At 39.6% G+C, this 26,166-nt stretch overlaps 1 protein-coding gene and 1 long non-coding RNA gene across 4 annotated transcripts in view; both read left to right on the top strand.

Moving 5' to 3' along the window:
* The window catches only part of efr3a (EFR3 homolog A (S. cerevisiae)), a 240,982-nt gene that overhangs the window by 66,224 nt on the left and 148,592 nt on the right, over window positions 1–26,166 (top strand). The window contains exon 1 of one of the 3 annotated variants that reach the window (XM_034182373.1): window positions 23,790–23,936. The exons of 1 other annotated variant lie outside the window; for it this stretch is intronic. In XM_034182373.1, the coding sequence (XP_034038264.1) occupies window positions 23,810–23,936 (127 nt within the window). In that variant the 5' untranslated portion in view covers window positions 23,790–23,809. Of the gene's footprint in view, window positions 1–23,789; window positions 23,937–26,166 lie in introns of those variants that run through there. One more of the 3 variants, XM_034182372.1, reaches the window with a different exon arrangement.
* On the top strand, window positions 1,338–19,614 carry LOC117521061. Its single transcript, XR_004563874.1, has 3 exons — window positions 1,338–1,454; window positions 12,221–12,233; window positions 19,603–19,614. It is a non-coding gene; the product is annotated as an uncharacterized LOC117521061 (long non-coding RNA).

Raw genomic sequence — 26,166 nt, 5'->3', positions numbered from 1 at the left:
CTGGATGTTGTCGATGTATGGCTTTCGCTTTGCATAGTAGAGTTTTAACTTGCACTTGTAAATGTAGCGACAAACTGTGTTAACTGCCAATAGTTTTCTGAAGTGTTCCTGAGCCCACACAGTAAGATCCTTTACACAATGATGTTGGTTTTTATTGCAGTACCACCTGAGGGATCGAAGGTCACGGGCATTCAATGTTGGTTTTCAGCCTTGCTGCTTACGTGTATAAAGTTCTCCAGATTCTCTGAATCTTCTGATTATATTGTGGACTGTAGACGATGGAATCCCTAAATTCCTTGCAATTGAAAGTTGAGAAACGTTATTCTTCAACTGTTGGACTATTTTTTCACGCAGGTGTTCACAGAGTGGTGATCCTTGCCGCATCTTTGCTTGTGAATGGCTGAGCCTTTTGGGGATACTCCTTTTATACCCAATCATGACACTCACCTGTTTCCAATTAACCTGTTCACCTGTGGAATATTCCAGACAGGTGTACTTGGGCATTCATCAACTTTCCCAGTCTTATGTTGCCACTGTTCCAGCTTTTTTAAACATGTTGCAGGCATCCATTTCATAATGAGCACATATTTGCACAAAAACAAAAAAGTTTATCAGTTTGAACATTAAAGCTCAGCTAACTGACTACCAGAGCAATAATTTTAGTTGCGGAAGCTTCTGCAATTAGAAGCGAAACCTCCTCGCGTCAAGCAACCCAGTCCAGTCGAAGATTCAGGCTTCTCTACTATGTTAAAGCACATTTGGACAAGCCAGCTTCATTTTGGAATAAGGTGCTATGGACTGATGAAACTAAAATTGAGTTATTTGGACATAACAAGGGTGGTATGCATGGCTGAAAAAGAACACAGCATTCCAAGAAAAACACTTGCTACCTACAGTAAAGTTTGGAGGTTGTTCCATCATGCTGTGTGGCCAGTGCAGGTACTGGGAATCTTGTTAAAATTGAGGGTCACATGGATTCCATAAATATCAGCAGATTCTTGAGAACAATGTTCAAGAATCAGTGACAAAGTTGAAGTTGCGCCGGGGCTGGATCTTTCAATAAGACAACGACCCTAAACACTGCTCAAAATCTTCTAAGGCATTCATGCAGAGGAACAAGTCCAATGTTCTGGAATGGCCATCTCAGTACCCCGACCTGAATATTATTGAAAATCTGTGGTGTAATTTTTAAGCGGGCTGTACACGCTTGGCAACCAACAACCCTGAGATGTTTTATAAAGAAGAATTGTCCAAAATACTTTCAACCAGAATCCAGACTCTCATTGGAAGCTATAGGAAGCATTTAGAGACTGTTATTTCTGCAAAAGGAGGATCTACTAAATATTAGGGGTGTAACAATACACAAAAATCACAGTTCCATACGTAACTCGGTTTTGAGGTCATGGTTTGGTTAATTTTCGGTACAGTATGGGAACAAAATGCAAAACCTAAAAGTGCTGCCTGGTAATAAGATGAATAAAATGTTATCAAATAAACAACAAATATGTCAGTTGATGCTGTCGATTGATTTCCTGAAAGCTATGCTCCTCATGTTGTGTGAATTCACACACAGTGTAAATATAAGGTCTTACCTGTGCATTTTAGTGAAGAAAAGTCACTCTGCGGCACTTTGCGCTGTCAGATCAGTTAGCAGAGTGGGGTCTTCTCTCCCCACCTTTCCACACCGGTTCTCTGTCTTGGCGCAACAAGTCGAAAAAGTCACAACACCTCAATCACGTCTCATTTACCCCAAGCTCCATGCGATGCTGGCTGCACACGCAGTGAAATCTCAAGAAAAAAGTTATAGAATTACTCAGTTCTCTTTGTGGAGCAGGGACACCGTGACCGTGCACTGGATAACGTGTGCATCAATATTTATGTGTAACACTTCAGGGGAGAAAAAAGAAGCATTTACGGTATGTATTTAATTAAAAGTTAAGAAATCTTTCTAGCATCGTTTGGTGTAAATATCTCATGTTACAACGTGGAGACCCGCGGATTATTTATGTACAATTTCTTTTTCTTTTTAAAACTGGTGGGTCCGGCTAATATTTAGGTGCGCTCTATAATCCAGAAATTATGGTAAACACACGCAATGCGAACTCACCCATGCACAGCCCTGTACCGAATCGAACGTCCTGTACCAAAACGGTTCCATACAAATACATGTATCGTGACACCCTTACTAAATATTGATGTACTTTTTCTGTTGGGGTGCCCATATTTATGCACCTGCCTAATTTTGTTTAAAGAATTATTGCACACTTTCTGTAAATACCAGAAGCTTCATTTCACTTCTCAAATCTCAGTTTGTCTGCTATATGATATATTTAACATAAATTGCGGATCCAAACAACCAATGATTTATACAGGAAATTCATGGAAATCATCAGGGGTGCCCAAACTTTTACATGGCATCTGTCAGAAAATCCCTCTTGACGAAGATATATACAGTAAAACTTGTATATAATGGATTCAGGTGGACCAGCGAATTTTGTCAGTTGTTATTGAAATCCGCTATATGTATAAAATGGACAAAACCTAAATGGATTAGTTACAGTCAGGAGGGCCCAAACGATCTACAGGGAATCCCCAGCACCAATTAGGCTTACGTATTTCCTTGATTAAAGTCTAGCCTAGAATTGGGGCCTGCATCATTTAATGACCAGGCCAAAACTTAATCTGAAATAAATAAATAAATGCCTGCCTTAAATAGGCATTGTGTGCATTAAAACAATTACATTTGGTTGAGTTCCCCCCCGCCAAGTCTGCTGCACAGTGGTACCTTAAAACCCTAAATAAAAACTGTGACCATTTTTTGAGTAAATAAAGGCCAAAGTAGTGCAGGTTAAAATCATTTAAATGACTGCAGATCTTTGGACTTGAGGGCAATGACTTTGCGACGCTGAAGGCGTTTCCCTCTGCTGAATGTAGCTACATGGCAGACCTTGACAGACCGAATGGTTGTGGTGATTACATGTGCCTCTGGCCCATAGTACTGCTGGGATCTTACCATAACTTGTGCCACAGTGAAACTTAGGGTTGGTTTTGAGAACCGGTTCTTTTCGGGTATCGTTAAGAAATGATTTGATCCACCGACATCAATAGCCTTTTTGCTTAACAATTCCCTTATTGGTCCTTCAGAGTGGCCGTTGTTTTTGGGGGTGTGTGTCAGGAAAATGATCATGTCACGTTGATTACAGAACCCTTGCAGGGTCTGTAATGAGCCGTTTCTTTAGCACGGCTCTTCTTTGAAGCTTGAGGCAATGAAGCATTGATCCGACCCACTGCTTTATTGGTTCTTTGTTTTATTTCACTTTATCTTAATTTTTCCCCGCTAAAATCCTAAAGAGCATAACTCTGTGAGTAATTACCTTTTTTATGTTAAACTGACTTATTATGGTCTTCTGAAACAGTTGATAGATGTATTTTATAACTTAAAAACGGGACCAATGCTAACACGTTAGCATGTCTATGGCGTTTTCAATGTTAAAGTTAGCATTAAGCTGTTCACATCTCAGCACGTTTGTGTGCATTTCTTTTCTATATAATAATCAATGGCTCAGTGTTTGTTGTCATAAAAGAGTCAAATGTATTACAAATTGTAATATTTAAAATTTATTTTTATTCATATATTAACCCTCTAGGGTCAATGCCATCGTATACAATGGCTAAGACCAAGCTTTACTAAATTCTAAATAACTTTTTAATGATATGAGATAGAAACTTACTTTTTTTGCTGAAAAACTCCGCGGACTCTCGAACCAGCCATCGGCCATCTTTGTACTTGTCATAGCAGCTGTGTGATGATGTGCGCAATGTGAGTGTCCAATCGGAATTGGTTCACCGTCACATGGTTTGCCAAAATCCAATCATAGGGTAGATTTACCTCACATGAAAAGCCAAAGATCGTTTTCAGGAGTGATACGAGGTCTGTTAGAAAAGTATCTGACTTTTTTACTTTTTTCAAAAACCATATGAATTTGAATCACATGTGATTGCATCAGCCAAGCTTGAACCTTCGTGCGCATGCGTGTTTTTTCACGCCTGTCGGTTGCATCATTCGCCTGTGAGCAGGCTTTGAGTGAGCACTGGTCCACCCCTCTCGTCGTTAAGGAAATGGCGGAATGATTTGGAGCTTTGCTGCATCAATTTTTTCCTGAAACTGTGAGAGACCTCCAGGTGGACACCAATCGGAAAATTAATATGGCTTTCAGGGACGATTTTATGGGGATTACACAGATTAAGGAGTGGTCCACCCGGTTTAAAGGCCGCCCATAGCGTCTGAGAGCGCGGCGCGCTCCGAGCGCCGATCGACAGGCTGACACCCCGCTGAAACAACCAGATCATTTCCAATGTGAAGGCTTTGTTGATCCTGGACGTCGTCTGACTTTCACAAAAAGGCAGAAGGCGTGGACATCAGCACTTTTTCGGCACATTCCACTGTTACAGGAGTTTTTTTCATGGAAAAAGAAGCGGATGAATGCGCCACCGTGCCACTCATGGCGCGGGACAAAACCACCTCCGTGCTGGTCGGTTCTCCGTCCTGCGTCCAACACATAACAGTAGTCTCTGGCCAAACATCATGGACCCAGCGGTAGCAGAGACGGTAACGCGCCGGGAAGGCGGCAGCAGACGTTCAGAAGTTATCCGGATCAGTTGTGGGTGCTCTCCGCCCGGATGGTGCGTGTTTGAGAACCCATTACTGAATACTGATTTGAGCGCTCTTGCAGCCGTGTTCCTGTGTTGTGCCTTATCCGTGGGTCGTGGTGGAGTGTGACTAGCGTCCAGAAGAATGTTTGGCACATAGCAACATTGAACTCAAAATGTTGTGGGAGAATGATGAAATCTGGTCAGCAGAAGTCCTACAAAAGATTGGCTTTTATGTGGAATTTGATCTAGAACATAAGTGCTCTTGGCTGAAGTATGCACTCTCTGGGTGCCTTCTAGTTATGTTTTTGTGATTGGTAAATTATGTAAGAAATTTTAATGCATTTTGTAGAATTGTCAATGTATATTTTGTTTGTAGGATTAATTTCACTTCATATGAAGCTGTCTTTTATACAAATTTTTTAGATATTTTTTATTTTAGATTCTTTTTAGATTTTTTAAATTTTTATGTTTCTAATTTTTTCTACCAAATTATTTCAGGCCACTGGGACATACTGGGACATTGTTTGGTGGTTTTGTGTGGATCTTCAGGAATTAGCTAAACCTCAGTTGGATCTCAGTCTTCAACCTAGGATGTTGTCTAGGGGTTCTGGGTGCATATTTCACATTGTGTCACAGGTTCAAGTGGCACTTTGTAAACAGTACCATATGTCTGTGAACGTGCGCAGTGCTGACTGCAGAGGCCTTTGACAGTTTGTACTCTGGCTAATTGACACATTCAGGCAGTCTGTCAAAAGAGGAAGTGACAGAAAATTGCCTCACAGATTTCTAAACCGCGAGTGTGTCCTGGCAGAGTAAAAAGTGAGAAATGTTCCGTCAACTACTGCCACTGTCACTGGGCAAAGCATGCTGTTAAGCAAGTGTTACAATATGCTTTTTTGTGAGCAGTAACAGAGTATATACATCATTAAAATGTTTTCCTAAAATACATGAAACAAAAAACAAAGGTTTTCTTTTCTATATTATGTTTCCAGCTCATGTCTAACTATAGCAGCGATGCAAGAAAAACAAAAACGATCCTTTTAAATTATTCAGCAGTCTGGTCTGGGGGTAAAATTGGATACGAGCAGCATTAGAATTGATTTCTTCCTGCAAATCATTAGATACAGTTGTTGCTTGTAAAGTTTTTTCTTTTTCTTAATAGGTTATTTACTGGTAGGCTTTTTCAAATTTAAGTCAAAGACTTTTTCTTGGCACCACTATAATTTTATTCCTTAGCTTTAGATAAGGGATTCAGAATATGACATTGCCAGTACAGCACATCCACAAAGTATTGTAGAGTTTATGTATGTCCTGAGATCAAGGATCCAGTGTCCAGTTTCATATTTATTTACCTTAACACTCAATAAAATGCTGTTGACATAGAAAACCCGTAAAGCCTACTTGTAGCACACAGAAAATTCACAGGAGGTATCGATAAGGGAATCGATAAGTTATCAGATTGATAAGTGGAATCAATAATGGCATCAATATCGATAAAATGCGATAAGCTGCAATTTACGTATGATCCGACGAGTTGACTAATCGCAAAAATAATCGTTGACTAGTCGACTATCAAATTAGTCGTTTGCGGCAGCTCCACTGAGAACAATTTTGGACTCCTGTTTAAAGTTTGTGTTGAGCTGTTAAGCACCAGTGACAAACACCAAAATGTAAGTCCCTTTTCTGTTGTTTATAAATTAATAAAATATCAAATGACAAGGATCTATTTTTGCCGTTATAAAAAACAAATAATGAATGTTTTTCCATTCTTTCAATAGAGCGAATACGAGGTCTATTAGAAAAGTATCCGACCTTATTATTTTTTAAAAAAACCATATGGATTTGAATCACGTGTGATTACATCAGCCAAGCTTGAACCCTCGTGGGTATGCAAGAGTTTTTTCACGCCTGTCGGTGACGTCATTCGCCTGTGAGCACGCCTTGTGGGAGGAGTGGTCCAACCCCCTCGTCGGAATTCCTTTGTCTGAGAAGTTGCTGAGAGACTGGCGCTGTGCTTAATCAAAATTTTTTCAGAAACTGTGAGGCACATCCGAGTGGACACCATTCGAGAAATTCAGCTGGTTTTCTGTGAAAATTTTAACGGCTGATGAGAGACTTCCCACGGAGCGGGACGTCGTGCAGCCCTCCAAGGCGACGTCGTCATCCTGTTTCAAGCTGAAAACCTCCAAATTTAAGCCTCTGTAGACCCAGGACATCATGAGAGAACTGAGAACTTTCATAAGAGGTCGGAATCAGCAGTTTATCCGGACATTCCACTGTTAAAGGAGATTTTTTTAATGAAAGACGTGCGGATGGATTGGTGCGTCAGCTCGCAGCCGGAGCGACGCGCCCGCCACAGAAAAAACACCTCCGTTGGAAGCCTTAAGGACAAGTTGGAACATGCCCTGCTGTTAAACAATTTCTCAGATACTCAACTGAAAGCCACCAAAAGCCGCCTGGATTTTACAAATGGTTATCAACACGGAGGTGTTTTTCCTGTGGCAGGCGCGCCGCACCGGCTGCGAGCCAACGCACCAATCCGTCTGCACGTCTTTCATTAAACAAATCTCCTTTAACAGTGGAATGTCCGGATAAACTGCTGATTCCGACCTCTTCTGAAAGTTCTCTGTTCTCTCACGATGTTCTGAGTCAACAGAGGCTTAAATTTGGAGGTTTTCAGCTTGAAACAGGATGACGACATCACCTCGGAGCGCTGCGCGACGTCCCGCTCCGTGGGATGTCCTTACAGCGATAGAAACAATCCAAAATCTCTCATCAGCCGTTAAAATTTTCACCGAAAACCAGCTTAATTTCTCGAATGGTGTCCACTCGGATGTGCCTCACAGTTTCTGAAAAAATTTTGATCAAGCACAGCGCCAGTCTCTCAGCAACTTGTCAGACAATGAAAATCTGACGAGGGGGCTGGACCACTCCTCCCACAAGGTGTGCTCACAGGCGAATGACGTCACCGACAGGTTGGAAAAACTCACGCATGCGCACGAAGGTTCAAGCTTGGCTGACGTAAAAACATATGAATCAAATCCATATACAACCCCTGGCAAAAATTATGGAATCACTGGCCTCGGATAATGTTCATTCAGTTGTTTAATTTTGTAGAAAAAAAGCAGATCACAGACATGACGCAAAACTAAAGTCATTTCAAATGGCAACTTTCTGGCTTTAAGAAACACTATAAGAAATCAAGAAAAAAAGATTGTGACAGTCAGTAACAGTTACTTTTTTAGACCAAGCAGAGGAAACAAATATGGAATCACTCAATTCTGAGGAATAAATTATGGAATCACCCTGTAAATTTTCATCCCCCAAATTAACACCTGCATCAAATCAGATCTGCTCGTTGACATTGACCCTATGCCATGACATTGACCCTATGTGTCTTTTTGCAAGGAATGTTTTCACAGTTTTTGCTCTATGGCAAGATGCATTATCTTGAAAAATGATTTAATCATCCCCAAACATCCTTTCAATTGTCCAAAATATCAGCGTAAACTTGTGCATTTATTGATGATGTAATGACAGCCATCTCCCCAGTGCCTTTACCTGAGATGCAGCCCCATATCATCAATGACTGTGGAAATTTACATGTTCTCTTCAGGCAGTCATCTTTATAAATCTCATTGGAACGGCACCAAAGAAAAGTTCCAGCATCATCACCTTGCCCAATGCAGATTCGAGATTCATCACTGAATATGACTTTCATCCAGTCATCCACAGTCCACGATTGCTTTTCCTTAGCCCATTGTAACCTTGTTTTTTTTCTGTTTAGTTGTTAATGATGGCTTTTGTTTAGCTTTTCTGTATGTAAATCCCATTTCCCTTAGGCGGTTTCTTACAGTTCGGTCACAGACGTTGACTCCAGTTTCCTCCCATTCGTTCCTCATTTGTTTTGTTGTGCATTTTTCGATTTTTGAGACATATTGCTTTAAGTTTTCTGTCTTGACGCTTTGATGTCTTCCTTGGTCTACCAGTATGTTTGCCTTTAACAACCTTCCCATGTTGTTTGTATTTGGTCCAGAGTTTAGACACAGCTGACTGTGAACAACTAACATCTTTTGCAACATTGCGTGATGATTTACCCTCTTTTAAGAGTTTGATAATCCTCTCCTTTGTTTCAATTGACATCTCTCGTGTTGGAGCCATGATTCATGTCAGTCCACTTGGTGCAACAGCTCTCCAAGGTGTGATCACTCCTTTTTAGATGCAGACTAACGAGCAGATCTGATATGATGCAGGTGTTAGTTTTGGGGATGAAAATTTACAGGGTGATTCCATAATTTCTTCCTCAGAATTGAGTGATTCCATATTTTTTTCCTCTGCTTGGTCTAAAAAAGTAACCGTTACTGACTGCCACAATCTTTTTTCTTGATTTCTTATAGTGTTTCTTAAAGCCAGAAAGTTGCCATTTGAAATGACTTTAGTTTTTTGTCATGTCTGTGATCTGCTTTTTTTCTACAAAATTAAACAACTGAATGATCATCCTCTGAGGCCTGTGATTCCATAATTTTTGCCAGGGGTTGTTGTTTTTTAAAAAAATAAAACGGTCGGTTTCTTTTCTAATAGACCTCGTATATTACTCGGTGAAAGCTGGAATGGTATATTCCAGTTTTCACCTCATGAAATATTTTTACCTTTGAGCTCATAAACGTTCATTATTTGTATATTATATAACAGCTGAGTGGATCCTTGTCATTTGATTGGTGCTTTCTATGGATTATTCGTCCTATTTATTTTGCATGCAAATATGGTTCCATTTAGTGTGCAAATTTGGTTTCATACATTTTGTACCATTGCACGCTGTGAACCCTGCCCATGCACACACTATTGGGGGTGGCATTTAGCTAAACATGGAAGAGTTTGTTTTGCTGACGAACGGCGATTTGAACAAGCTATTTGTCTGTGCTAATTCTTCAAACACACACAAAACAAATCCATTACGACGTAAGCCATCTGGAGGCATGAAGAGCTGTTAGAATGAAAAGATGGACTCTGGTGCAATTTTTCGCTGGACTGAGGAAGTACACAAAGTTTTTTGTGTGTGTGTGTTTTTTGGAAAAGACTTTGAAATCTTATTTAACGTTTGTGTTGGACTGTTGATTCCTTATCGATTCCCTTATCAATACCTCTTGTGAATTTCTGTGTACTAAAAATAGGCTTTACAAGTTTTCTATGTCAACATTTTATTGAGTCTTAAAGTTAATAAATATGAAATTGGTCACTGGATCCTTGATCTCTGGACTTCAGTAAAATCTACATGGTAGATCCTTGCTCTCTGGACCTAAATAGAAATAAACAAAATCTGTTGTTTTTTTCAAAAACATTTCTTTTCAGACATTAATGACACAATTTTAAGTCCGTACATATGCTCTGAGCTGAGTTCAGCTGGCTGCGCTGCACGTCAGCATCAATGTAATTCATAAAAGAGCACAGGACGTCTCATTTTGGGAGGAAAAAACATTTTGGGCTGTTGTAGTTTGTATTACAATAATTGGAAAGAAAGGTCATTTGATTTAAAACGGTGATTTGTTTTGAAGTTGTTCATTCTGACCGAACTCTAACTTGACTCGGCAGAGAGCGGCGCAGTGTTTGGAGCTGTGCGAACGGGATGGAGGACGATTCTAGTTTCTTGCAACAAGACAAGAGTCCCAGTTAGTGACTTTAATCCCCACAAAAGTGACTCAGTCACAATTGACATGTTATAATGGCTTTGAGAGGGGTTAAGAAGTGGACTTGCCGCTTCTGAAAAGCAGCAAAGCAGTGAACCAACAAAGCAGCAGGTCGGAGCACTGCTTCATTGGTTCAAGCTTTAAAGTGGAGCCGTTACAGAAGCGGTTGATTACAGACCCACTGCAGGGTCTGCAATCATTGTAGAGGAAATGATCATTTTCCCAACAAACATCCTTAAAAACAACAGCCGCTGTGAAGGACCAATAAGGGAATTATTTAGCAAAAAGGCTATTGATGTCAGTGAATTGCCAGTTGAATTTAATTTATTAGACACCCATGCATATCAGAAATTCAGTCGGATACAAACAACCATACTCCATCCATCCATCCATTTTCTTCCGTTTTATCCGGAGTCGGGTCGCGGGGGCAGCAGCTCAAGCAAAGCCGCCCAGACCTCCCGATCCACACACACACCCCCCCCCCCCCAGCTCTTCTGGGGGTACCCCAAGGCGTTCCCAAGCCTTGGGGTATCTACAGATAAAAGAAGTAAAATATTTCTCCAGACAGCCCCCCCCCCCCAAAAAAAACACAAAGGTTCCAGAAAAGCAGCATCTACATATAACACAACTCAACCATATTCATCTAATACATATCTAGAAAATACCATTTCTCTATATAAATATTTGAACCGGTTGATATCTGGACATCGCTTAAGTTTCTCCGGTAAATTATTCCATTTGTTTGGACCACAAATGGAGACACAGAAGCACCTCCTAGTCGTCCTAGCGACAGCAATTTTAAAATAAAACTAACCCCTTAAATTATACATTCTTTCTGTCTGTGTAAAATATTCTTGAATTCTGAAAGATAATTGTTTATTTCTCACTTTATACATCAACTGAACACTCTTAAATGAAACCATATCAGAAAGTTTTAATATCTTTGATTTAATAAACAACGGATTGGTATGATCCCGAAACCCTGAATTCTGAATTATTCTTAATACTTTTTTCTTGAAGGATGAATAATGATTGTAATGTAGTTTTATAGTTATTACCCCAAACTTCAGCACAGTAAGTCAAGTAAGGTGCAATCAATGCACAATAGAAAGTATGTAGTGATTTACCATCTAGAATGTACTTTGCCTTATTTAATGCTGCAATACTTTTATAAACTTTCTTTTGGATATGTTGAATATGCACTTTCCAGTTAATTCTATCATCAATAATCGCACCTAACAACTTATTCTCCTTGACACAATCTATATTTACCCCACGTATATTGAACTGTGTACATCCTGTTTAGAATTTCCAAATAACATCATTTTAGTTTTAGACCAATTTAATGACAGTTTGTTCATATCAAACCAACTCTTCAACTTTATCATTTCAGTTCTCAAGTCAAACAATAATTGCTGCAAATTCTCTCCAGAACAAAGCAGGTTTGTGTCATCAGCAAAGAGAACTGCGTTAAACACGTTGGAAACTTTACTTAAATCATTAATATATAAAATAAATAATTTTGGTCCCAGCACAGAGCCCTGAGGAACCCCACAAACAATGTCCAGATATGCAGAACAGCAGTCCCCGATTTTAAACTGCTTCTGGTTTTGCAAATAACTTTTAATCCAATTCAGAGCCACTCCTCTAATCCCATAAAGTTCCAACTTTTGAAATAATATGTTATGATTGATTGTGTCAAAAGCCTTTTTTAAGTAAATAAATACACCTATTACTAATTCCCTTTGGCCTACATGCTTATTGATCTCTTTGATTGTATTGCACAAAGCCAAAGCAGTGGACCTTTTTGCTCTGAACCTATATTGACTGTCGTCAAGCCGGTTGTGAAGTTAAATAAATCTATCCAGTCTGTTATTGTAAAGTTTTTTTTTTCCAGTATCTTAGAAAATTGTGACAATAAAGACAAAGGCCTCTAGTTAGTAAAAAGATGTTTGGTACCTTTGCCACTTTCATACCATTTGAAACAATTCCCGTTTGAAATTATTTATTAAATATATATGCTAGTGGTTTAGCCATTTCTGGAATTATGTACTGACTACCATAATTTCCCTCTGATCAACTGGGCCAAGAAACATTGTATATGGATTTCTCTGTTAATTGCTGGTTTACCCATGTAGTGTGTGGAATGTCATCTGCTAAATCTGAATCATTTCATCTGATTGAATCATTTCTTAAGGATTCTTGAAAAGAACCAGTTCTCGATACCCATCCCTAGTCCTGAGATTGAAGTCATCCTGACCTTAAATTATTTTCAGAATTTTTGTCCACAGTTAATTAACTTGAAGGTATTATCACTTCATTTATACCATCACTGATTGGTCATGTAGGCTTCACAGTGATCAATTTATTGGCCTCCACCACTTATCAGTGAAGTTATGTCTTTGACATATTTAATCTAAAATATTTCTAATCAAGAAATCATTGATTAGATCATAGAATACAATACGTTTTTGACACTTCATGAACAAAATATGTCCTCTGCATTTAACCCTCCATAATTAGATTTAGACACAATCCAGCCATTAGGAGGAGTGGGCAGCCACAGTTTGGTGCCCAGTTCCAGGTCTGCAAGCACTGCCTTCATCAGAATGAGTTGGACAGATATTATTGAGCCAGTATTTTTTTAAGGGCTGTGATTCAAGCCAACTCAGATTTCAAAAAACATGGCTCAGAGATGGAACCTATCATGAAATGAACTTTCCCCAAATTTTTTGACCAAAAACCAAACAGTGGCCTTGCCAGGGGTCATCAGTGTTCAAGGCAAAAATATGCAAAAACTGATATTTCATTAAATTCCCATCTTTCAAGTGGTGTAATATTCAGCACCATCAAGTCCCCAAGCCAGTTTAACTATCAAATGACATAGGGAGGCAAACGCTTTAATCTTACATACATATTAGGTTGGGGGATCAATGGTGCTGAATATAGCAGACGCTCAGAGTCTGGTCATTTTGCAAAATTGGCTGTATTTAAAGGTCCATAACCCTCTGCGCCATCAAGACGCCAACCAGATTTCGATGTTATCAACAAATACAGCCCCCTTTTTTCTCCCTCAGCCCCAACCAGTCCCAGCAGAAGACTGCCCCTCCCTGAGCCTGGTTCTGCTGGAGGTTTCTTCCTGTTAAAAGGGAGTTTTTCCTTCCCACTGCAGCCAAGTGCTTGCTCACAGGGGGTCGTTTTGACCGTTGGGGTTTTACATAATTATTGTATGGCCTTGCCTTACAATATAAAGCGCCTTGGGGCAACTGTTTGTTGTGATTTGGCGCTATATAAAAAAATTGATTGATTGATTGAAATACAAGCCCTACTCTATCAAATGCAACTGAAAATCTTTGGGGTCTTGATGAAGCTCGCCACCAGGGGGGGCCAAAGTACTCAACTTGCCCAATTTTAATGAAGTTTAGCACCACCTGGTGGCCCCTGCCATCAGCATTTTTTAACGAAATTTGCAGGAGTGGATAAACTACTACTACTTTATATAACAGTTTGCAGAATTTTGGGAACTCCTCTTATACTGGTTTGATACCCCTTTTAATCAGGTCACTGAACACATGCTCTCTAACCCAATTGCATGAATTACCACATGAATGCATGTATGATCTGATGATATTTTCTTTTGATTCTTCTTCCCTTATGTACAGTCAATCCGATACATGTGTAATGGTATCAGTTGCTATGGCAACAAGCTTGCGAACATGTCCTGTTCAATAGAACATAAGAATTTTCCTGAAGTTATTTTTCCCATACCTAAATCCTCAAGTCTGTCAACGGAAAAGGCAATTTTAGGAATATCCAAGTAAGTCATGCATGAACTCTTGTACTGCAGATGACGCAGATCGAGAGACAAATGTCTAACCAATGTAAACTGCCTGAACTTTAAAAATATTGGCTAATAAGTTTTTAAATTGTAACCTTAAAACACGTTTCCAGCTCATTAAAACTCATTACCTGGTGGTTTTCCTTAGTGAGTTTGGAATCATGCTTGTGATTTCATGCCAATGTTTTACTTTTGTTCTTACTGGCGCATTGCTTTTTGTCTTTTTGTTTGAACATTATTGTGTTTATTTTATGTGATATTGCAGAAAATGTTTGTTTTGTGTTTGGAAAGTTACCTGCACAGTATTCATTCGGCGATTGGGTTTCTTAGGATGTGTGAGAAGGACAGGTTTGATCAAATGCGTGAATTTAATCATTCGGCGATTGGGTTTCTTAGGATGTGTGAGAAGGACAGGTTTGATCAAATGCGTGAATTTAATCAGTGTTGATCAAGAACTCTCATTTGGACCTGATGAGTGCCACAACTGTTTGCGGCATAAACCTGCTAACAGTCCATTGGATGTGAGCTGTCACATGACCTCCTCCTTGGAAGTAACAAATGTGTGGTGATGGGATTAGGGATCAATGTTTCCAGAGGGCTCGGGTTTCCTGCGGCATTCTGGTCCGTTTAGGAAACCTGAGCTTGGGGTTTCATCTGATTTGGGTTCCATTTCTTGGCTTTGTCTTCTTGCCATAAATATTTCAATGAGAAACACTCAAGCTTCCTCGATCTGCGTGGACTCCTAATTCAGTGTGATAGTAACTCATTTATCACAAAGTAAGTGTTTAAAGCAATGGCAGATGTCCTAGACTCAGGTCAGTCCCACATGTAAACTGGTTTTCATGCTGTGTTCATGCAGGGATTGTAGAAACGCTTTGAGAGGCGTATTAATAATAATGTAAACATTCTGTTCGTATAATCAACATTTGTGAAAAGAAACAATAGCACTATGAAAAATACAAATAGTCAAAACAACACAAATTACAAACAGCATACTGTCGTGAGGGAAGCTTCCAAGAAAGATTTCACCTCTGAAGCATAAGCTTGGTTGGACGATTTGAGCTGTTAGAATAATTAGAATTGCCTATTATCAAAAACTTCATCAAATACTACATTTTTGTGTAAATGGCAACAGAGAAACCATTTAAACTGTTTTATTAATATATATTTGTAATTTGGCAGCAGGTGTTGTGACACCTACTTGCATCATTTTATGTGATGCTAGGTAGATTCCTGTTACTGTTAGCCAGTTAGCATCATGTTACGTGACACACGTGGTAGTTTTAGCTCATTAACATTGTCTTGTGTGATGCTAGCAAGTTCTAAGTACATGTGAAGGATTAATGTATCAAGAATCAGTACTTTAAAGTGCTCACCTTGCTCTGGCCCTCAACTGCCACAAGTACTGTATTTTCCAGAGTATAAGTTGCACTTTTTTTCTGTATTATCAGCTCTTTAATTTGGGATTTTTGTACATTGTTGGAGTGTACTACTTATTATTGGCATATATTCTTTTATTATTGGAGTTTAATTTGGTTAGTCCTTTGATTCCAGTGAAAGTCTGATATAAATAGTTAGTATAATTATTATTATGAATAACAAATGCATGACAGGTTACAGGGCCTCCCAAACAAGTAAAAACACCACAACCTGTACTCTGAAATATACGGTATATAATTTTTTTAGAGCATGAATCCCATTGTTCACAATGGAGGCACATTATGTGTGATGTCAGTGCACTGACATCAGCAAGCTAGGGCCAAGCCAGTTATACAGCATACTGTGTAAAGACTGTAAGTTTACTAAAATAAGAAAAGATTGTTGCAACAAAATTACAGTATTTATCAGTTGTGAACTGCAACTGCATTAAATATGTATAATTTAGAATGCCCAAAAAAAGCATTTCTCAGTGTTTTCCCTAAAAAACTGCTCAGAGGAAAGACAGATGGTCTTAATCAAGCATGCCCCAATCACGCTCATATTTGAGAGTGAGGTGCAGACTGGCACTCACTATCACCTGACAAAGTGTGGATTTTGTGGACATTTGAATTGAATATTGATAAGCCCATTTTGTGTACATTTTGTATTATATCTCAATCAAAAGTGCCTCAGTCACTCTCATTTTTCTGTTATGGATTTACCAACACCACCAAAATTGGATAGAGATTCAAATTCTGTGCCTGTCCATCAGTCGGAAACCAAGTGCCAAAAAGCATTGACAAATTGTGCACAGCAGAGAAAACCAATGTTCTCTGAAAATGATCTGAAAAAGAATTCAAAAACCGAAAAAGTTGGGGGGGGGCAGACAACATCACAAAAAAAACCTGATTCAAGTGCATGAACTAAATACATCCTCTTGACATTTGATGATATCTAATTTAGCTTCTGAAAAGCCACTTCTAACTGGACTTTGACCTTGAAAATTTCTTCCAAGGTAAAATTTTGTGGAATTAGAAACTAGTGTTGGCAAAAGTTTGTGGCCTACGAGTGAAGTGCTGTAGTTTTGATGCAGTTTTCCCCTCCCCGCTTATTTGGCTCTATGGGCGTAAGCAGACCGGTTGTCTGGTGAAGCTCCAACGGCAGAATCTGTCCATCCGCTTCAAGCTATCTACCTTCTGCTGATTACTGAAGGATACCAAAGCGACCTTGAGGAAATATTTCTTTTCCCCATAGAGGATTCTTCTGGGCAGTCACGTCATTTTGCTGACAGATTGCTGAACTTGGCCGCAGCTCCAGGCCACAGGCGAGGACAAAAACTGATTCTTAAGCAGTATAAATTTAGACATCCGCCTGGCCCCTGTGACAGGGAGGCTGTAAATTTCTCTCTATATCTGTTTTTGTGTGGCTGTCCTCCAAGGTTTTAAAGCTGTGGGAGTCAAGGCACCCACTCATCATCTTCAAAACGTATAAATAACCAGCTTTAGCAAATGTTCATTTATTATTATCATATAATTTATTATATCATCATAAGTTTACTTGGGCTTTGTCAGTTTAATGACTTTTGTTGGTGATCCGAGTTATAACTCTGCGGTGATGTTATGTTTTGTGACCCGCTGTGGTGCTGCTGGGTGTTGTTACAGTTCTGGTGAATGATGTGAAAACATGTTTTAGTTTATGTTTATTAATGCAGCAGATAACAGAATATTTACAGAGGAATCCTGCAAATGGTGATAGAAGCACCAAAATTCAGCACAAATACACTTTGGGTATTACTCTTTTGAAAAACTATTGGCCATTTGAATTTTCAGTATGGACATCGACATTGTTTGACCTTTACTTTGCAACACAGTCAAAACTATTCAATTTATTAATCCTGTTAGCTCAACCAATAATTTGTACCACGTTTTACCAAAATTGGACGAACTTTAACTTTCAACCCCTGTACAAACTGAAATTGATCTTTCTCACCATTTTTGCTGTTTATACCCCATAACTCTATAACATTCAGTCACAGACAGTCCAAACTATACCTTTTTGGCATATTTATGCTCAGACAAATAATGTGGTGTAGTTTTCAATATGACTGGAGCATCTTTTAATTTTGACCCCTGTGTAATTCTTTGACCTCTACCTGGCTGCCTATTAAAAATTCAAATGGCCATTCGTTTTTTTTTCAGAAGAGTGATGTCTATGGAGTATTTAAGTTATGGTTAGAGGTCTGGATGGGACCACACAGGTTATGGTACAGGCTATGGACCCAAACACTGGGAGCAAGAAACAGAGTAGGTTGTGAGGAAAAGATATTTACTGACAAAGGACAAATAATAATGCTGCACTGGGGGTGTCTGCAGAGTGGAGAGTAGCCTGCTCCTAGCGGTAAAAATAGGGAGCTGCAGGTTCCCGAGCCAGTTTTGAAGGAGAACTGGAAACTTGGATTCTAGGACCAGGAGCAGGTGGGACTCAGTCGAGACCAGGAAGTGGGGGAACAAAGAAACAGATAGCGAGTGATAGCACTAGTAACACTGAAGGCTGGAAACAGAATTGTTCACTGTTCTGGAAATAATGTTCTTCTTTAAGAAAATAAGGTTTACTGTTCAAAAATAGTTCACAGTTCATAAATTGTCTCTAGAGGTTTGAGTTTAAGTGCATTTGTGACATTTTTGACGTAGTTCCAATTAAGTAGGACTTGGCAGGACTTTTAATAGTTCAATGTCAGAGTTCATACAGTTCTTAGGAAGAGTTCCTGGACAGTTCTTTATCATGCACAGTCACAGGCAGGAAGGAGTGAGAGCGGAATCCCAATGAGACATGAAATAACTTAACTGGCGTGAAACAGAGCCGCACGCTCTGAGGGGAGAGCCGGAGAGTCCCAAAGTGACGTTGTTGTGCAGGTAGCCAAGAGCCAGGAACCAGCGTAGGGCCATGCAGGATAGCATCTGGAAGACCAGGAAAGACAGTTCGCTCTAACACGGGAATTAGAGAGCTAGCCAGGTTAGCTTGAGTTTAACTGCCGAAGCTGCGATGTCTTTAGTGCTTGGGAGCAGCAGGAAGACGCGGTCATGGAGTCACAGAGGGGAATCAGGCTAGGTCCTCCGATCATGGATCATGGAAGCATCTGGTTCTAGGAAGTGTCTGGAAGAATCTGGCAACCACTAATCTGAAAGTCTGAGTTTATATAGTCTGCTGCTCATTTACAGCAAGTGTGCGGCCAAGATGAGCGGTGAGGAACAGAACTGAGGACGCCATCTGGGGGAAAATGTCACACATAACAACAAGGTTAAAAGCAGATAAAAACCAGGGGTCAGGGGAACCACAACAATTTGTCCTGAATTTGTTGCTTCTATCATCATTTGCAGGATTGTTTCAGTTATCTGCTGCACTATGTGGACGTTTACTTGGGTTTAGTTTCACATTCGGGCTGCACTCTGGTAGCTTAAGGTCTATTTTCTGGGTTCTGCTGCCATTCTTTCATCGTCGACTAGAACCAGGCTGGCACTCAGAGAGAAAATCTCTCTGCTGATGGTGGTGTCCGGTCACAGCGGCTTAGTGGGGCCAGAGACGGCTTGCTTGTTGTTTTTTTGTTTTTTTTAACTATTTTTTGCAAAGAGCAAATAGAGAGAGGAAGACAGGAAGTGAGATTGGATTATACTTAACAATTTGAAATAAATGCTATTTAATACCAACATGCAAACAAATCTCCATGAGATGAAATAAATAGAAAATATTTGTGTACCTTAATAGAACTCCAACTTGAGGATCAGTGAACTTTAGACGAGTCATAACAGCTATGCCTATTTAAAGGGTAGAAATAAGTTCTGGTGGAAACAGACAAATGTCTATATTGTAGTAAAGCTTGAAAATAAAAAAAATAAAAAAATCCCTTCCAAAAGATGTTGGGATGGAGTAGAGTTGTAACAAATAATCAACAGTTAAATTAAATAACAAATATTTTGATGATCAGTTAATCATTTTGAGTCATTTTAAAAGAAATTAAACATTCTCTGGTGTTTAGTTGCTTAAATGTGGGTAATTTCTGGTTTTATTTTATTAGTTTCTTTTCTCTGGCAGTAACCTGAATGTCTGTGGGTTGCGGACAAAACTAGACATTTGAAGATGTCATCTTGGGTTCTGATAACATTCATCAACATTTTTCATATTCTGACTTTTTATTCAGTACTTTAACCCTCTGGGGTCTGAGGGCATTTTTTGGACAGTTCACTCGCCTGGCATAAGTGTTTTTATTACTGCTGTTAACAGCTCTCACTGCATCCCACAATCAAGTTTTATGTCTCTTTTTTTCAGGACAACCTGTTCTTTCATAATATATATGCTTTTGTTGTGTTTTATATGTGTAATAAAGGTTTACAGTCACAAATAACAAAGGAAAAGTGAAAAATAATTTTCCACACACATTTATTCAAAACACACAGCAAACTATAATAAACAACGGTTTTGACACTTTATAAAGGTAATTTGAGGTCTTGTGTGAAAGATTGTACAACAAAAAAGTTCAAACAATAAACACAAATGCACGTTTTGAACAATATATTCAAAATGGTCTATGCATTTATGCTCCAGTCTGAGGAGCGGCCCCTCTCCCTCACTCCATTGATATGGTAAACGGTGCTTTACACCAGAGGGAGAGAGCCACAGAGTAATCCAGTAACATTCAAATGCAGACTAGTGGAGCAATCCTGATAGTTACACACTCTTTGTTTGAGCACATGAGATTGTCATAGTCTCTCCGTCTGCTTTCATTTTCGCTGTGCGTAATGGCGCATTGGAGGAGTTAAGGGCCTATTCAAACGGGCCAACTAGTAAGATATCACTCCTGAAAATGATCTTTTTATCTTTTGATCTTTTTGTTTATCATGTGAGGTAAATCTACCCTACAATTGGATTTTGGAAAACCATGTGACGGTGAACCAATTTCGATTGTACACACTCACATTCCACACGTCATCACACAGCTTCTATGAGGAGTACAAAGATGGCCGATGGTGGATCGAAAGTCCGCTGAGTTAACTTTTCTGCAAAAAAAAAAAAAGTAAGTTTCTGTCTCATATCATTAAAAAGTTATTTATAACTTAGTAAAGTTTGGTCCCAGCCGTAGTATACGACGGTGTTGGCCCCAGAGGGTTAATGTTTCTCATAATGCCCCTGGTGGCCCCCTGCACTTCCCAGAATGCACCGCGGTGCCAGCAGAGTTCCGGCATCTCACAGCACATGTAAACAATGACTAACGAGGATGTGATGGTGTTGAACCAGCAAATTCATGGGCGATTATTATGATGACATGTTCTCCCAAGTTGAGAGGGTTATCTAGAGGAGGTGTTGCACCTGTGATGAACTTCTGCTGTGCCCTGATGTTGTCTTATTGTCCATACATCACAGTGTTTACATTGTGCCCTGAACTGGAACTAAGCTTGTATGTGTCATGGACTGTGAAAGAGCACGAAATTCACAACTGCAAAACACTGAATAGACCTAAAACAAAGAATCAACCAATCAGTTATTTTTGTGATGAATTGATTATGAAAATAATGGTCAGTTGCAGCCCTCGTCAAAGCAGCCGTTTGACCTCAAAGAATCCCTTCAGCAGCGAGCTTTATCTGAAAGTCACATTGTTGGTTCCTTTGATTTTAACATTTATAGCTCTGGTTTTGTTGCTTTTTGGGCTTGTTGAGAGTGAACTAATGCATTTCTTTTAATTTTTGAAGCAGATTGTCCAAAGTAAAAAAAAAAAAAAAAAAAAAAAAAAAAAAAATGATAGCAGCAGCTTTTTTTTTCTTGTCATGTTCTTTTAGCAGTTAACAAGCTCCCCACATCAGTGACATGAAAACGCTACCAGACCAATGTTGTCAGGTGAGACAGATTGACAGTGTGTGAAAACGGCATTACAGCTTTTATCTGCCTGTCATAGGCCTGGGACTTAATCTGGAGGATTGAGGGCCCTCTTTAATCTTTTAGATTACCCACCTCACAGGCGCTTTAGGGGTAGATTAAAGCCCTCAGCTCCACCCCAGGTGAGATTTACTGCATATGTCTGGGGTTAAGATGGAAATAGTGCTCCAAACTGTCTGCGTCAAAGCAGACCTTTTTTTTTTTTTTTTTTTTTTTTTTTTTTTTAATTCCTTATTCAGGCTTTGACTAAACGAGCGTTTACATCATGTTTGGGAATGTTTTCTTCTTTTTGTTTCCCCTCCTTCTTTTAGCCAATACCTCACACTCGGGATCACCTGACGCGGTTAAACACATCTGGTCATTTTCCGCATCCCTGTGATACATTTTTCATTGTTTGCTATCTTGGAAAAAATTGTCTGTCCCAAATTTTAACTCTCTGCAGTTGATGCGTAGCATTGTGGTCATCTGGGTAATTTTATTTTGAAGTCCTGAGGTCAAAATACAAGCTTTGTATTTTGGTATTTTGTGGCCCACACTGGGGAATAGTTGAGATGATCCTGACATTCAAGAGTGTATGGTTTATGGTGCATGGTGACAGAGCACTTATTTAAATACAAGGTCAATAATTATTTATTTAAAATGGCTTTTAATATCTAGTGGTGCCATAATATGTTTATGTTTTAATATGTTTGCTTTTATTCCTTTGAATTCTGTTTATTGATTTCACTGTAGGGCACTTTGGTCACCTTTTGGTTACTGTGAAGAGTTATATAAATAATGTTGATTGATTAAACTTAAGCCCTGTGATAGGCTGGCGTCCTGTCCAGGGTGTACCACGCCCCACGCCCCACGCCCTGTGACTGCTGGGGTAGGCTCCAGCTCCCTGTGACCCTATTGTGATAGATTGTTCAGTGAGAAATCAGCTGACTGTTGACTGAAACAGAAACAGTTAACCTCTCTGCAGTGACGTCACAGTGTCTTTCAGAAAGGGATTTTCAACTTAAAAGCACTCGCAGTGGCCTCTCCAAAAAAAAAAAAAAAGCGGACCAGGAAAGCGGTCTGAGGAAAGCTGCTGGGTGTGGAGTGTTTTTTTATAATGGGAGGGGGCTGCCCATTTGCTGATGCCAATTCCCTCCATCAGTACACTGTCAGGGCTGTTAAATCAGAGTGGGGAAATTTACTAATTTTGTCTGGTGTGCTCTTCTCTCTTTTCATCTGTGAAATTAGGATTTGAGCCTTTGTAACAGTCTGAACTGCCAGTCTGATTAAAATCTTTTCTGTTTTTAGACTCAAAGTGTCTCTTTTGTGGTTCTGAACACAACATTACAGCATTAATATCAGTATAACAACAATTTATCGTTATTTTGTTTTGAAAATTCGAAATTTAAAATAACAAAACCTGTGTTTGGAAATTACTTTAAAATCTTCTTTTGATTCTTGTTTCTCACTCTGGGTTTTTGCTTCTCAAGCTCCAACGCTGTTCTCGTTCAGTCCTTTTCCTCTTTGTTGTATTGTGTTTTCCTGTCAGTTGGAACAAATAGAGGCAGCGAAACCCGAGCTGCTGTAGACAAGTTCTCATCAGACCCAGCGGCGTCTCATCTTCTGTGTCAGAGTGAGGTATAAACCCAGCCCACGTTGGTGCTGCTGCCCCGCTGCTACAGCTTTTTGCCTCTGACCATCCTGTGGCATGGGCCGTCCGTCCAGACATTGATTTTTTGTTTTTGTTTTTGTTTTTTTGGCTGATTGAAAAACTGCTTCTTGAACATTGTCCTAAATTCTCTTCTGTTCAACTTACTGCCTGACAATTCCTTGATGCAAAAGACATTGTAATGTTCTGGAAAGCATCTTGAAAATGCAGAAATAATAGCTGGCTCTTTAATTTGTGTGAACTTGTTGAAGAGTTCTGAGAAGATTGTCAATGTCTGCAGCCAAGTGACCTCTGCCCTGTTTGGAGGATATTCTTGAGGAGCTACTTGACAGCATACAACACACAAGTCAGTGTCTGCAGCCAGTTGAGTGCTGAAAAGTTTAACAAACATTCTTGAGGATCTATGTCAAACCTGTAGCAGGCATCTGCACCCAAGTGACCGTTAAAGAGTTTGAAGAAAGTTCTTGAGGAGTTGCTTAAAAACCATAGCCAACATCAGCAGCCAGGTGTCCGCTGAACAATTTGAAGAATTTTTTTTGAAGAACTACGGGAAAACATAGCCTACTTTGGCAGACCTGTGACAGATTTGGAGAACGGTCCAGTTCTCACGTATGTTTTAAAAGAAGTGTGCCGTGAGCAGTGATGCCGTCACTTTGTGTCCACTTCAGACGGGGTATCCTGAGGACTTACAGACAGGTTCCTCGGACCGAGGCTGGTGGAGTCCTCAGATATAGAGGAGCCACAGACAGGAGGTCTCTGCTGAACTCTGGTAGGCTGGAATCAGATCCTCTGTATGAAATATTTCTTCTGCCAGGGAGTTTTTTTTTCTCTCCTCTGTTTGTTATTATGATTATTCAGTAGAAAAGCATCAACGCACTCGGACCAGAGCTCAGTTTATTTGATAATTACTGAAGCTAAATCAAGGATATGGCAAATAAAGGAAGAAGAAAAGGAGCTTAAAAAAGAAGTTATGATATGGGTGTTTTAGTTCTTGGTGGTAGAATACATTTCACTGAGTGGTCATCTAGTTCAGTCTTCACAGTGGCTCCTGAGCAAGCGGTAACACTCGAGCTCCCATTTTGACCCTATTGCGGAAGTAATTTTTCTTGAAGTTCCTTGACTGGCCACTTGAGGCTGGCTTCGAAACAGAGCAGATTCCCTTAGAAGCCCATTTTAAAACGTCCAACTTGAGAACAGAAATAATCATGTTTACAGCGTGGTACAAAAAACTGTTTTGGTCCATTTTCTTCTCCATGACAACTGTACAGGTGAGTGATTTATTTATTTTTATTTTTTTTTCTTAAGTTCGTCGTCTCCCACCAAAATGGAGCCACTTGCTTTTGTGTCTGTTTGGAGTATTTTATTACAAACACCTGGAATAATGTGGTTTATTGTACCGTGAAATGTCCTATCAGATCGTCTAAGACATCATTGTTGTAATATTGACGCTGAGTGCAACTCTTTTCTTATTTAGTAGCATTTTTAACAGCTGGCAGTAGGTCCACTTAATGCACCATTACTGAGAAAACATACAGCGGGTAACTTTTACTGTCCACACCAAAGTAAATCGTTAGGAGAACCATAGTGCAGCCTGAATAAATAAATATCCAAACCGAGGTTAGCTGTTAGCTGTTGGTTCAGACTCAGAGAGAGGGACGTGTTCAGGCTTTTTTCAGCACACATGGAGCCACCTGTGGTCCGCCCCTTTATGCATTAATGAGTTCATCGTGAACCAGTGTGGGTGGGGGCTCTAAACATGGCGACACCCAAAAAAGGGGGTCATTTGGCTGTTCCAGATCTCTATAGAAAACCAATGGGTGACGTCACGCAAGCTCTGTTCATTGTATATATACATTCTGATACTGAGTCACTTGTTTTGAAGAAATGTGACAGGAATAAATATAGAAATTATATAAATTCAGACGAGTGCAAGCAGTAAGTGGCATCTCCTTCACAAATATCTAAAACAAGTCACTTTATTATGTTTCGACACCTGGAACCAGTTCCTCGAGGTTGTACTCTCTGAGTTCCATGAGACCAGCCCAGCTCCAGTTGTGCTGTGTAGCAGCTAATTCCAGGCTCTGTAATGAAGCTGAGGCTGTTTAAATGTCATCTTGGGAACCTAAGCCAGTCTTTGCCTTAATGAAGATGAACAATCTCCCGGTGGGTCTTCCTGTCATTCCGCCCTATGTGACGCCCAAACGTAACCTTGAGGAAGTTAGGTAACCCAGTATCAACAGCAAGGCATTTGTGTAACTCTCTGAGCGGGCTGAGCAAAGACACCTGGGAAATAATATCCTCCACCTCCTGAAAATTAACTTTCAGAAGAAGTGGCTCCAATGGGAAGTGATGTCAGAAGCACAAAACAGATCAAACTCAATTTGCAGCTTTGTGCATGTTTGACTGGGTTATTATGCCTCAGATGTTTCTGCACATTGTTGGGACATTTGGATATTTGCATTTTAGTTTACTTCTCAAACTACATACAGTAGTGTTCAGAATAATAGTAGTGCTATGTGACTAAAAAGGATTAATCCAGGTTTTGAGTATATTTCTTATTGTTACATGGGAAACAAGGTACCAGTAAATTCAGTACATTGTCACAAATCCAACAAGACCAAGCATTCATGATATTCACACTCTTAAGGCTATGAAATTGGGCTATTAGTAAAAAAAAAAAAAGTAGAAAAGGGGGTGTTCACAATAATAGTAGCATCTGCTGTTGATGCTACAAACTCAAAATTATTATGTTCAAACTGCTTTTTTAGCAATCCTATGAATCACTAAACTAGTATTTAGCTGTATAACCACAGTTTTTTTTATGATTTCTTCACATCTGCGAAGCATTAATTTTGTTGGTTTGGAACCAAGATTTTGCTCATTTACTAGTGTGCTTGGGGTCATTGTCTTGTTGACATTGTCTTGTCATTGTCCTGTCTGAGGCCCTTGGACACAAAAAGAACAATTTTACTCTCATCAGTCCACAAAATATTCCTCCA

The sequence above is a fragment of the Thalassophryne amazonica genome, chromosome 12 (assembly GCF_902500255.1).
Source record: "Thalassophryne amazonica chromosome 12, fThaAma1.1, whole genome shotgun sequence".
Lineage (NCBI taxonomy): Eukaryota > Metazoa > Chordata > Actinopteri > Batrachoidiformes > Batrachoididae > Thalassophryne > Thalassophryne amazonica.
Note: the sequence above shows the minus strand (reverse complement) of the source record. Positions and strands in the feature narration are given on the sequence as shown.